Here is a 13,465-nt window from a genome sequence, read left to right as displayed (position 1 = left end):
GATTGAAATGTTACATTCTAAATATTAGTTGTGGTGGATTTACCAGAATTTTAGAATTTTTATGCAAAGTGCAATATTTTCATTTTGGCTGGGGATACAAAAATGTAACCGTTGAATCCCTTGAACAATAATGGTTTCTCCCATCAGTTGAGAGTATTCAAATATTGACTGTTCCATAACAGATTATAAGCTGCCTTGTATGGCAAAATGCGAAAGATAAAGCACAAAATCAAAGGAGCCTGCAATAATATTGAACATTCAGACAAAAATGCTTATTCCTTCAGATAAATCTGCCTCGTTTTCCAAAGTTGCTGCAATTTCCAACTCCACTTAAACAAACAAGTGTTTTCACACCTTGCAGATTCTGGAAAATGCAGGATCCAAGAGTCTAATGGCAGAAGTGCTGTCTTGATTTCCTCCACACCCTTTGATGGAACAATGAGACTTGGTTCTTTCAATTCTTCAAGAAGACACTTTCTTGATGCCACCATACTTGGGCCTCTTCATCTATTGCTTGCATAACTCCGGCCTCCCAGAAGCACAGATTCACCCTTTTTACCAAATTTCTATTACCTTTCAACAACTATTAAAGCTCAATTCTCTTATTGGTCTCTGGCCCTTTGTTTATGCAACAGTCTGGCTCAGTGGCGTTACCCTCACATCCAAGGTAGTCATAGATTCAAGCCCCACCTCAGAAACTTGAAGGCAGAATCCAGGCTGACATTTCATTACAGGGCCATGCTGCATTATCATAGGTGCTTGACTTTTGGATAAGACGTCCAAACTGAGGTCCCATAAATCCTTTTAAGTAGATGTTAAAAATCCACTCAGAGAGGAGCACGGAGTTCTCCTGGTGCCCTGGTCAATATTTATTCCTCAACCAAAGCCACAAAAAACAGATTATCTGGTCATTTCATGCTCATAATGATGGGAAACTTGGAGCAGTGAAAGAATAAGAGAATTTTGGTGTCCACATACACAACTCAATAAAAGCTAGTGCACAAGTACAAATGGTGAGAGAGAGAGAGGACCACAGCTGGAGCGGAGCAGGGAAAAATCGAAAAGTGACAACAGAGTGACGTCACAATCAACAGTGAGAGCAGGGAAACAAAGAGCCGCCGGGGTGGGTGTACAGAATTTGGTTCTTGCTTCGGTGCAGTGGAAGAAGCTGTTTGGTGAGTAACTGGCAAGCTGTGACATCACAGGCAAGCAGGTAGGTGATTGGATTGGGAAGAAGCTACCTGTTTGGTGAGTATCTGATAAGTGATTAAGGTCCATTCTCATCCTAATGTTTAAAATAGTAAAGGAACTAGTGGTAAGCTTAATAAAATATATTAAAAAAGGAAAATAAAATAATTGAATAAAATAATTAAGCAGTTAATTAAAACACATTAAGGATGGCAGGACAGGTGATGTTTCACGACTGCAGCATATGGGAGCTCTTGGACGCCAGTGTGATCCAGGGCGAACACGTCTGCAGTAAATATTTGCAGCTCGAAGAGCTTCGGCTCGGAGTCATTGAACTGGAGTCCAAGCTGAAGACACTGCAACACATCAGGGAGGGGGAAAGTTACCTGAACATTTTGTACCAGGAGGCGGTCACGCCCCTTAGGATAGGGTCTTCTGATTTGGTCAGTGGTCAGGGACAGGAGAGTGTGGCTGCAGCTGAGGCAGGTAAGGGGATCCAGAGGACAGGAGTCTCAGCCTTTGCGATTGTCCAACAGGTCTGAGGTTCTTTCAGCTTGTTTGGATCAGAGCGGGGGCTGCAGGGTGGATGAGCAACCTGACCATGGCACCATGATACAGGAAGCCATTCAAGTGGAGGGAGAAAAAAGGAATGTAGGAGTAGCAGAGGTCAGTATAGTTAGGGGGATTGACACTGCTCTCTGCAGCAAAGAGCGAGAGTCCAGACGGCTGTGTTGCCTGCCTGGTGCCAGGGTTCGGGACATCTGCTCAGGGCTGGAGAGGAACTTACAGAGGGAGGGGGAGGATCCAGTCATCGTGGTCCATGTAGGTACCAACAACATAGGCAGGGCAAGGAAAGAGATTCTGCATAATCAGTATGAGGAACTAGGCACCAAATTAAGAAGCAGAACCTCAAAGGTAATAATCTCTGGATTATTACCTGAGCCACGTGCAAATTGGCAAAGGGCTAATAAGATTAGAGAAATTAATGCGTGGCTCAAAGACTGGTGTGGTAGAAGTGGGTTCCGGTTTGTGGGGCACTGGCACCAGTACTGGGGAAAGTGGTGGCTGTACTGTTGGGACGGTCTACACCTGAACCATGCTGGGGCCGGTGTTCCGGCAAGCTGCATAACTAGGGAAGTAGAGAGGGTTTTAAACTGAATAGTGGGGGCAAGGGATCAAATCAGGGAAGTTATGGTAAATAACAGAGTAGAGACAAGGCAAGAGAGAAAGGTATGAATATGGGAAATGATAAACAGACAGTGACAGGAAGGGACAGAGCGTACAAATCTGAGAGCAAATCAACAGATAAGGCTAGAGGTTACAAAAATAATAAAAGGTCAAACTAAAGGTTCTGTATCTGAATGCATGTAGCATTCAAAACAAAATAGATGAACTGAGAGCGCAAATAGAAATAAATAAGTACGATCTGATAGTTATTAGAGAGACATGGCTGCAAGATGACATAGATTGGGACCTGAATATTGAAGGGTAGATGGCACTTAGGAAGGACAGGAAGCTAGGAAAATGTGGAAGGGTAGCTCTGTTGATTAATGATGGTATTAGCGCAATGGAGAGGGATGACCCAAGTTCAGAAGCAGTTTGGGTAGAGATGAGAAATCATAAAGGCAAGAAGTCACTTGTGGGAGAGGTGTACCCGCCACCTAACATTAACCACACTATAGGATGGGGTATAAAGGAAGAAATAATGGCAGCTTGTCAGAAAGGTACAGCGATAATTATGGGGTACTTTAAACTCCATATAGACTGGAAGAATCAGATGGGCAGAGGTAGTCTAGATGAGGAGTATATAGAATGTTTTCGGGATAATTTTCTGGAACAATACGTTCTGGAGCCAACCAGAGAGCAGGCTATACTAGACCTGGTATTGTGCAACGAGATAGGATTAATTAATGACCTCATAGTTAAGGCACCCCTAAGTAGCAGCGATCATAATATGATTGAATTTCACATTCAGTTTGAGGGAGAGAAGAGTGGGTCCAAGACTGGTATTTAAACTTAAATAAAGGCAATTATGAGGGCATGAAAGCACAGCTAACTAATGTCAACTGGCAAATTAGGTTAAGGGATAGGTCAATAGAGATGCAGTGACAGACATTGAAGGGGATATTTCAGAATACACAAAATAGATACATTTCAACGAGAAAGAAAAATTCCAAGGATGGGACCCACCATCTGTGGTTAACTAAAACAGTTAAAGATAGTATCAAACTTAAAGAAAAAGCCTATAATTGCACAAAGATGGGTGGTAGGTCAGAAGATTGGGCAGAATATAAAAAAACAGCAAAGAATGACTAAAGATTGATAAGGAAAGTAAAATTAGAGTACGAGAGAAAGCTAGCTAGAAATATAAAGACAGATATTAAGAGTTTCTAAAGATATTTTTAAAAAGAAAAGAGTTAACAAAGTGAGCATTGGTCCTATAGAAAGTGAGTCTAGGGAATTAATAATGGATAATAAGGAGATAGCAGATGAAATGAACAGGTATTTTACATCGGTCTTCACTATTGGGGATCGAAGTAACACCCCAGTATTAGCTGTAAGTCAGGAAATGGAATTACAATCACCAGGGAAGTGGTACTGAACAAATTGTTGGAGCTGCGAGCTGACAAGTCCCCGGGTCCTGATGGATTTCATCCTAGGGTGTTAAAAGAAATGGCTAGTGAGAATGCTGATGCGTTAGTTTTAATTTTCCAAAATTCCCTAGATTCGGGGAAGGTTCTGTTAGATTGGAAAATAGTGAATGCAACTCCTTTATTCAAAAAGGGAGGGAGACAGAAAGCAGGAAACGACAGACCAGTTAGCTTAACAACTGTCTTAGGGAAAATATTAGAAGCTATTATTAAAGGCATTATAGCTGGGCATTTAGAAAAATTCAAGGTAATCTGGCAGAGACAACACGGTTTTGTGAAAGGTAAATCATGTTTAACCAATTTATTGGAGTTCTTTGAGGGAGTTACATGTGCTGTGGATAAAGGGGAACCAGTGGATATATTGTACTTAGATTTCCAGAAGGCATTTGATAAGGTGCCACATCAAAGATTATTGCAGAAAATAAAAGCTCACGGTGTAGGGAGTAACATATCGGCACGGATAGAAGATTGTAGGGTAGATACACAGAAACTATTTCCTTTGATGGGGGAATCTAGTACAAGGAGGGCTCACATCACTAAAAATTTTAACTGCTGGGCCCTATTTGAATCCTGCAGGGAAGGATAAAAGTTGAGTGGCTCAGAAGCTACCCACCAACATCAGAAGATGGCCGTCAGCAGCAAGGTAAATCCAGGGTGAGGGTGGGGAGGTATTTGAAAAAGCTTGGACTTTCCTTGTGGGGTCTGGAGGAACATTACTGCTCGCCCAGACTTCATCAAGAAACGGTTTTCTTAAACTTAACTTAGCAGCTTCCAGACTGGGAGGGGAGGGCATCCTGCTCACCAGTCAGTTACAATTCCACCAGCGTGCATGTAAAGACGTGGAACCCTGATTTGCATTTATCAATGGGACTCCCGCTGGTAGGGGTTGTATCTTCTGCCAAAATAAACGGTGTTAATACTGCGGATTGGTGGAAGCGGAGCTGCTCCTTTGTAATGTCGACCCCACTCTGTTCCTGACGATCTGGGAAGGGTTAAAATTTCACAATGAAGGCACAAAGCACAAGTCTGACAGAAAACAGGTGAAACACTTCAGTTAAAAAATAAATTTAACTCAAGGATATAATAAATATTGATGGCAGCTCAAGAGCTATAATTAGTCAATTACTGCCCTCAGGATACAGACGTAACCTCAAACATTCAATAGGACTTTCACCTTTGCTCATTAGAATGAACTCTCATTGACCCTTTGTCAGTAGTTCACTACTGTACCTGGCAACTCCAGTTCGTATTTCTATATCTCACATTGTAGCAACATCATTGCATCTATTTAAGTGTAAACCAGTCTAGTTGAATTTCAAAGCATACCATACCCCAACAAGTTTGTGCAGAAACAAATTTCTCCTAGCCTCATTCCCCAGTCAGATTAACAGCTTAAATTTATATGGTGCCTTTACCGTAATAAAGCATCGCAAGGTGCTTCGCAGGAGCATTATAAAGCAAAGTGTGACATCGAGCCACAGAAGGCAGATGGCCAACAGCTTGGTTAAAGAGATAGGTTTTAAGGAGATTCTTAAAGGAAGAAAAAGGGGCAGAGAGGTTTAGGGAGGGAATTCAAGAGCTTAGGGCCCAGGCAACTGAAGGCACGGCCACCAATGGTGGAGCAATTAAAATCAGGGATGTACAAGAGGCCAGAATTAGATAAGCGCAAAGAATTCAGAGGGTTGTGGGACTTTTCCCCTATTTATTCTATCAAAATTTTAAAAAGAAATTTCTATTAAATCTCTCGCTGGATTTCTCTGCTCCAACATCTCAAGGCTTTATCAAAACTATAGCATTCCATTACTGGCATCAATCTGGTCTTCTGTATGCTAATATCCTTTTGATAATCAGGTGCTGAAGACACATAGTGCTCGAACTGGGCCTAATTATTACAAAATCCAAATACTGCAGATGCTGAAAACCTGAAATAAAACAGAAAATGCTGGAAACACTGCAGCATCCACGGAGAGAGGAACAGAGTCAATGTTTCAGGTCTGTGACCTTTCCTCAGAACCTCAGACCCTTTGGCATTGCACCATGAAACCTTTTATCATTTAATCTGTCTTGCCCTCCACCCTATCACAGACCTTCCTGTTTGTTTGTTCTTCTTCCCATTCTCCCCCCTTTCACTTGCTCAAAACCTATGGCATTTTTAACTTTTCTCAGTTCTGATAAAAGGTCACAGACCTGAAAATTAACTGTTTCTCTCTCCACAGATGGTGCCAGACCTGCTGAGTATTTTCAGCATTTTCTGTTTTTCTTGTGGCCTAATTATTGCTTTGTATAAATTTATGACCATTTGTCTTGTACTCTTATGCTCCTACTTATGAAACCCAAAATGCTACTGGCCTTTTGGTTTGTGACTTTATCATTTGCGCTCACACTTTCAGAAATTCTATATTGGAACCCCTAACAGTCTCTGATCAACCCATCAGTTACCAAGGTAGCATTACTAACCCTCCAGGAATTAAAGATCAATGTTGGCTGACCAATGACAGGTGTGGGGACAGGGCATCTGGAGGCAGGAGGACACGTCAGGCGGGGGGGCTGGGGGGGGAGGGGGGTGGAATTTTATGCTCTCCTCCGTCAGGTTTAGAGGCGGGAGAGCATATTATCGAGTGGGATGGGATGTGGCGGGGGGGGGGGGGGGGGGGGGGAGGGCAACTCCGCTACATTCCCGCCCCCCCCCCCACCCAAATTAAGTCCGGGGAAGGAGGTCTGTGAACAGCCTTCCCACCCTGTCACCAATTGAGGCCTTTAAGTGGACAGGGAGAACACCAAGCTAATCTGTTCAAGTTGCTTGCTGGCTCTGGGGGTTGGGGGGGGGGGGGGGGGCCGTGTTCCTCATTAAAGACACAATGCCTGAACGGGGGAACTGGCATCATGAAGAGGGTGGGAAGCCACTGAGAGCCACCCCCCTGCCCTTGCTGCCAACCTCTCTATACGCACCTTCCGTGAGAGACCCCTCCCACTGTGACTTATGCGTGGACCGTAGCCTGGTTCCAGGGCCTCAGATGAGTGCTCCACTGGCAGCAGCCACCACCCTCACGGTGCCGCTGCTTAGTTAAAGAGCTGTTAGCCACTGACTGGCCGGCAGCTGGCCAAGAAAGGCCCACCACTATCCACTTAAGTGCCTAATTGGCACATGATCCAGCAGGCCTTCCCCAGAGGAGGCAACACGGGTTTCTCATCGGCACTTTTGCCAGTAGTCCAGACCCCCGTCGCCCGGGTAAAATCCTGGCCATTACAACAGCTCCAGAAACATGTCCAACCAGAGTTAGCAACCTATACCAAGGGAATGTCTTACATTGTACACATTTTCCCATGGTGTCTGAATTAAGAACAAATCACTGCCTTTAGTTCAACACCTGTGCTGAATTAGCTCTGTTTCCTGGAGTTGGCGATGCTAAAATTGGTTTCAGTATTCGGGATCCAGGGAGCTAAAAATCAGCCGGGGTTCCCATCCTGACTACTATATGGCCATCAGGTGAGGATCGAGTTCAACTATAATACTCCAGGCAGGTGGCCTGTTGAATCCACTGGGTCCACACTTTGAAATGGATTATTTGTGAAGCCCATGTTATTCACCCATCACCCTTGTGCTCTCTGACCTACATTGGCTCCCGGTTAACACTCTGATTTTAAAAATTCTCATTATTGCTTTCAAGTTCCTCCAGGATCTGGACCCTGCCAACTCTATAATCTCTGCCAGCCCCACAACCCTCCAAGATATCTGTGCTCCTCTAATTCTGGTCTCTTTAGCATCCCCAATTTTATTCAATTCACCATTGGTGGCCCTGATTTCAGTAACCGAGACCCCGAGCTCTGGAAATCCCTCCCCATATCTCTCTGCCTCACTTTCCTCCTTTAAGACACTGATTTGACCAAGCTTTTGGTCATCTGACCTACTATTTCCTTATGTCGCTCAGTCTCATATTTTGTTTTATAATGTTGCTGTGAAGCGCCTTGGGACGTTATTATGTTAAAGGCGCCACATAAATATAAGTTGTTGTTGTACCTCTGACCAAGCTTTAGGTCATCGACCCTAACATCTCATGTGGCTTGATATTAAATTTTGTTTGATAATGCCCCTGTGAAGCACCTTGGGACGTTTCACTATGGTAAAGGTGCTATAGAAATACAAGTCATTGTAGTTGCGCTTTCTCTCCTAAGTTGCTGTCAAACCTGCTGAGTATTTCCAGCATTTTCTGTTTTTATTTCAGAATTCCAGCATCTGTAGTATTTTGTTTTTGTTGTAGTTGCTGTTGTGCAAGATGTTTGCGATCTGCTAGCGCTTGGAAGGCCGGCCACAAGAAAACCAGAGAAGACAAAGTTCAGGCAGGTATATGAACAAAAATAAATTAATAATGCTTCAAAATGGGCTGAATAATGCAGCCCACACTATGGCAATAAATAATAGCCTTTACACGACTTAATATAGGCTCAGTTCTCTCTGACAAAATTCCATATTTTAATTTTACAGTGTAACCTTTATAGGTCCGAGATGATGAACAATGAAATTCCACTCCAAAGGGAATTCAATGTTTAAAGGGAAGGTTGGTAGTGTTCTATTTTCAAGTCAAAATGGGTGCATGTTACTATTTTTATTCACGGTATGTGTAATTGTAGCGTTGAATTGCAGAAAGCAAAATAAAAGTGAAGTGCCTCATAAATCAGAACCTGTCACTTTTAACTTGATACAAAGGCTAATTAAAACCTAATTCACTTCATTGCTTGGGCAAGTTTAATGAAAAGTAGTAGCAGTGCTGGAATGCATTAGCTGTAGCTACAGCACAGGTCATGACAAGCTCATAGTTTAAGCAGAACAACTAAGGACAAATACTAATGTCCAGTGTTCACCGAATGTGGACATGTCCCATATGTTTAAAGAAAATAAGGGGACAGTTTGTTACCAAAACCTGTACTACAGTTTCATCTGATGTTCTACCATGGCACTTTGAATACTATGTCATTGTACAGGTAAAAATGTAAAAGAAAGATATCAAATCAGGTAAGCCTTCAATACCAGCTTTAATTCTTTTGCTCTGGTTTCTTCCCTCCTTTCCTGACTCCTATTGGCGACAATTCCAGGCTACTGGTTGGTATCACGCCCAAGTGACCAATATCCCTAAGTGAGCCTAGACTGTGTGTTGGTCGGGCATTTAGTCTCGGACAGTTGGCCTGCAGACAGGCTAGATTGGCAGGACAAGAGGGGTATTTGGGAGAGGGAACAGCTTCTGTTTTTTGGCAGGAAGAGCAGATAGATTTTTTCTCAGGAATTTAAACTCTGGGGGATTGGTGGGTACAAATCCATTGGCACTGGTTTTGCAAGCATAGGTGGTGACGCGGCCACGTGCGCCAGAACTGAGAACTTTGAACTGGCTCGAAATTGCACCTCGAACTCAAAGCCAGCATGTGCTGTGCCCAAATTTCCCGAGAGTGGTCCTAAAACAGGCGTTAGGCCTCTTATCTACATACTTAAGGGGCCTACTGTCTGTTTTAGGCAGCTGCGGTAATGTCTAAAAAATTGCTTGCCCCAATTTCAGGTCAGACCTCTTCCAGATGTCTTCTGGGGACAGAGTGTTGCTGCCCAAAATTGGGCCTCGTTGCACCCACTTTATGCTTCGGGTGCAATGAGATCCAATTTCTACCCTTTTAAGTTACTTCTAATTATGAGGATGGAAATTGGGCTCTGTACAAGAACAAAGCAAAAGATTTACAGCACAATAGTAAACCCTTTCTCAGTATCATCATTAGTAAAAGGGTAATTAGAAAGAATTCCAAATAATAAAAGTGGTGGAGTACCTAAAATAGTAAAATTATTCAATGATTCCTTCTAGAAGGGATTCATTTGGAAGAAAAATACTGATTTGCTAACTAGATCACTTTGAAGGGCGTACGTGATAAGTGCCTGGCACCTAGAGGTGAGCCAATCAGCTGCCCTGTTTGTCTAAATAACAACAATCCATTGAATAAATCCTAGTTCTTTTGTTCTTTCTTACTTAATACACATTTGGAATAACCTACTAGGTAAGGTAATATAGCTAACAATGCTGGGCAGAGAGAGCTGGAGCATAAGCTTTGATGGGTTGAATGGCCTTTCTCGTACTTGACATTTTCTCATATTCTAATTGTACAGCCCCTACTGCTGCCGGCTGGGATCAGTGATCACAGCCCAGACTGGCCATCAAATCTGGAACCTCTAGGGTTTGCAAGGCTCAGTACCACACTATGTGATACATTCATCTACAAAACCACTGGGAAACATATTGGTTATAAAAGTAACAGCACCAACTGGAGAACTGAGCCTGGTATTCCCAAGGACGTTTGTGTGGTGACAGTGACAACCTCTGAGGGGATGTTCACTCAGCAAGACTATGCTAGGAGGGGTACACACTTTGTGTGACATAAGCAGGGTAGGCACAGCCAAACTAACATTCACAATCAAGTTATCTGCAGCACTGGCAGATTTTTAATTGGACCTCTGCATAAAATAACAATTAAATACTCTTGCAAATGAAGACAAAAAGCACATTTTATCAGAACTCACTGCAGGTTTCAAAAATTTTTTTTTGCAATTCATGCGATTAAACAGTCAAAGAATGGTTATCTAGGATTAATACAGTGAGTAATAAATGTAAATGACATGAATTTGGAGGTAATGTCTTTCTGAACTATTCCCTTAAGGCCATGCTGTGAAAAAAATTCCTAAATGTAGATACCACTCTAATGTACTTCAACCTGCAATTAGAACATTACTGGAACCATTACCCACTTAAACAATAGCATCTGATGCAGTCCTTGTAGTCTCATTAGAATTTTAAGGGTTATGTGGTTTACTAGCATTGTGTTACTGCTTCGAGCTTGCAATTAGTAAATATAAACCAGCAGGGTGGCTAGCCTTGTCATGCCAAAGGTGTGTAAAATATTAAGATTCGAATGTTTAATTTTTATTTGCATGTAAGCGGTTTAAACGCCATTCTCCTAGCCATTGCAGCCCTCATTTAATTAAGATTACTGGGCCACTTAAGAAAACATCAAAGGGCCAAAAGTCATTCTAATAAGGCACCAAACACAATTACTGTAATAATGATAGACCTCTAAATCTATTCCAGAGACTTTTAAAATATACTGTGTTCACGTCAAATGTCTTACTGGCATGAGAGCTCTTCAATCTATTCTGAGGAAAATTAAGAACAGGCATGGAACAAGCAGTCCAGCATTAAAGACTCAGAACATTTTAAAAGTCTCAAAGGAGGTATAAAGTGCTTTTATAAATATTTCAGAAGTACAATCATTTAAACGGTGTTATTATCTATTGCTCTGTTAGCTCTCTAATACCACTGCTTGAAGTTGGTGAGTGTTATTTAGCAATTGTTGCAAATCGATTTCGGTAATTTTATAAACAGCCTTAAGCAATGGTTGATTTTCTACCTGTTGCCAAGCAACCACTGTAATGCATAGTCATCTCTATAAATCATTACATTCGGTTGGAACAAACATTGATCCACTCGTACATTTTAATTAAATCATAATATTTTTTCCAGATTCAAAAAGTACTACAGCATGTTGTACAGAGCCCAAGTCAGAATACACTTACAACAATTCAATGTCTTAAGGCAAACACAGGGATTAAAATATTTATAAAAGGGGCTAAGGAGCAGTAAATAATGGCCTTCTGCACCTACATGTAGATGTTATCAAGCATATATTTGCTGATTTTAAAGGTTCCACGTCATTTCTCATTTTCAAGAAGGAACTCAGCTTTAAGTCCCCAATGAGAAAGAAACATATCAGCAGTTTCTAATATGTTTACGTCCCTAGACAGTAGTGCATAAAATATTTCCACAAGAGGTACATTACTGCGCAAACAACTGTACAATCTGACAATGAAAAGAATCTAAATCTTTTCCAACAAAACGTTTTACGAGGTCAAACTGATCCCCGCCTCACTCTATCATCAGATAACCCAACGAGGTTGACGTGCGAGATGTTGAGGCTTTAAACAGAGCCAGTGCTAAAGGGTGATTAGTCATAGCTTGGAAAGGACGCATGGTGCATTTCAATGTTTGATCGATAATGGCGTCGTCCTGAGCTAAACAGAGAAGGTATGAAACCTTCTCCAAAACTCTTCAGAAGACTACAGAGCTGAAAATATCTCAGCAATTCTACACATACCTTGACCTTCTGAGCATTCAATGAAATGTTTGAGGAAAGCAAAAACAATTTTTGCAAGAGAAATTACCATATATATTAAAAAAAGGTATTTCTTTGTCACTTTTCTGCTCTCTTCTTTCAATCAGCTGCAAAAACGACCACACACAAACTGTAAATATGAACCCTTTTAAACACTTAAGTTTAATTGTGCCCTGCCTATATTAAGGTTCAACCCATTTCAAAATTCCCCATCAATCCAAAAGCTATTCCTTTCCATTGCTGTTTATCTCCGTCCTGCTTAAAACATCATAGCAGTCAGTTGGCCTTATTGTCAAACAATCCAGTCCGAGACTGTTTGAATTACTGAGTGAGGGATATTCTTCTTGCCAGCTCCTGTCCCCTCAAGGCATTGCAGGGAAGTATTATAGGGCAGTCCTTACCTTGGGAATTAGCCTGCAAGACCCCTATGCTGTCATCAAACTGCATAGATTTGATGTTGAGTGACGCCAAGATGCATTCTTTGTCCTGCAGCGAACAATCGTCGATATTGTTCTGATTGGCTGATAGAATAACACACATGTCGCAGAGGTTGATGTTGACAGCCCTTAAATCAGCTCGACATAATGGCGTACCCTTCAGCGAATAAAAAATAGAAAAACAAATTAAAGATCAAGACTGCAGCTATGGGACAATACTTAACAAGTAGTCTTTTATACTCCAACATTAAAACAATGTAACTATGTGCTTGGGAATTGGAGATGTGCACTTATCTGAAAGGGTAGATGGTGCTGATGGCAACTCTCCGGTTCATTGTTTATACTCAGTGAAGCCATTAAAAGCAAATAAGAGACAGGCTCATTGCCAGCTTTCCACATCTGAGTCATTGATGCCAAGTCAATAACTGTGAGCAATCTTTTCTAACTGGCAAACTCTGGCATTCAGAATGTGTGAACTAAATGCCAGGCTGCTCATCATTGCAATAAAATGTCAAACAGCCACTTGCGGCATCCGGATGTCCATGAAACGAAGGGTGAATAAAGTGAAGGAGCCTAAACAATGACAAGTATTTGCGAACACCAGCCCTCACTAGTGCATTGATCATGTACCTCCACTGGAGGATATGCTCTGTTATCTGAATTGTATTTCTGTTGGGAGTTATAACTACATCAAGAGTAAAATCCCCAATTAAAGGAAAATGTTTCTATAGTCATGGAAGAAGTTTTAAATTGTAAGTTGAGAGTTTGCACTCCTCTGCATATTTATGTGCTACTGTATATTTGATTACCTGGTGCATACAGGAGTACCAATACCTTAGGGTTTCTTGGTGTGCTTGTGCTAGAAGGACTGGGGCTCAACAGCTGAAGCATTCTGATTGCTCCTGGTACCTGGGGTCCATTGGGATAGGGAACAAGGTGGGGGGGGGGGGGCTGCCTATTTGCTGCCCTGTTGGTTGTGGTCTTGGTCCTTGT

General features: G+C 42.0%; 1 protein-coding gene across 6 annotated transcripts in view; it reads right to left on the bottom strand.

Moving 5' to 3' along the window:
* Positions 1-13,465, bottom strand: part of kcnma1a (potassium large conductance calcium-activated channel, subfamily M, alpha member 1a) — a 787,618-nt gene that overhangs the window by 80,444 nt on the left and 693,709 nt on the right. For all 6 annotated transcript variants that reach the window (XM_068020590.1, XM_068020585.1, XM_068020588.1 and 3 more), the window contains one exon: positions 12,437-12,629. In XM_068020590.1, coding sequence (XP_067876691.1) covers positions 12,437-12,629 — 193 coding nt within the window. The remainder of the gene's footprint in view (positions 1-12,436; positions 12,630-13,465) is intronic.

Source organism: Heterodontus francisci, chromosome 42 (assembly GCF_036365525.1).
Source record: "Heterodontus francisci isolate sHetFra1 chromosome 42, sHetFra1.hap1, whole genome shotgun sequence".
Classification (NCBI taxonomy): domain Eukaryota; kingdom Metazoa; phylum Chordata; class Chondrichthyes; order Heterodontiformes; family Heterodontidae; genus Heterodontus; species Heterodontus francisci.
This window is presented reverse-complemented; position numbering and strand designations above follow the sequence as displayed.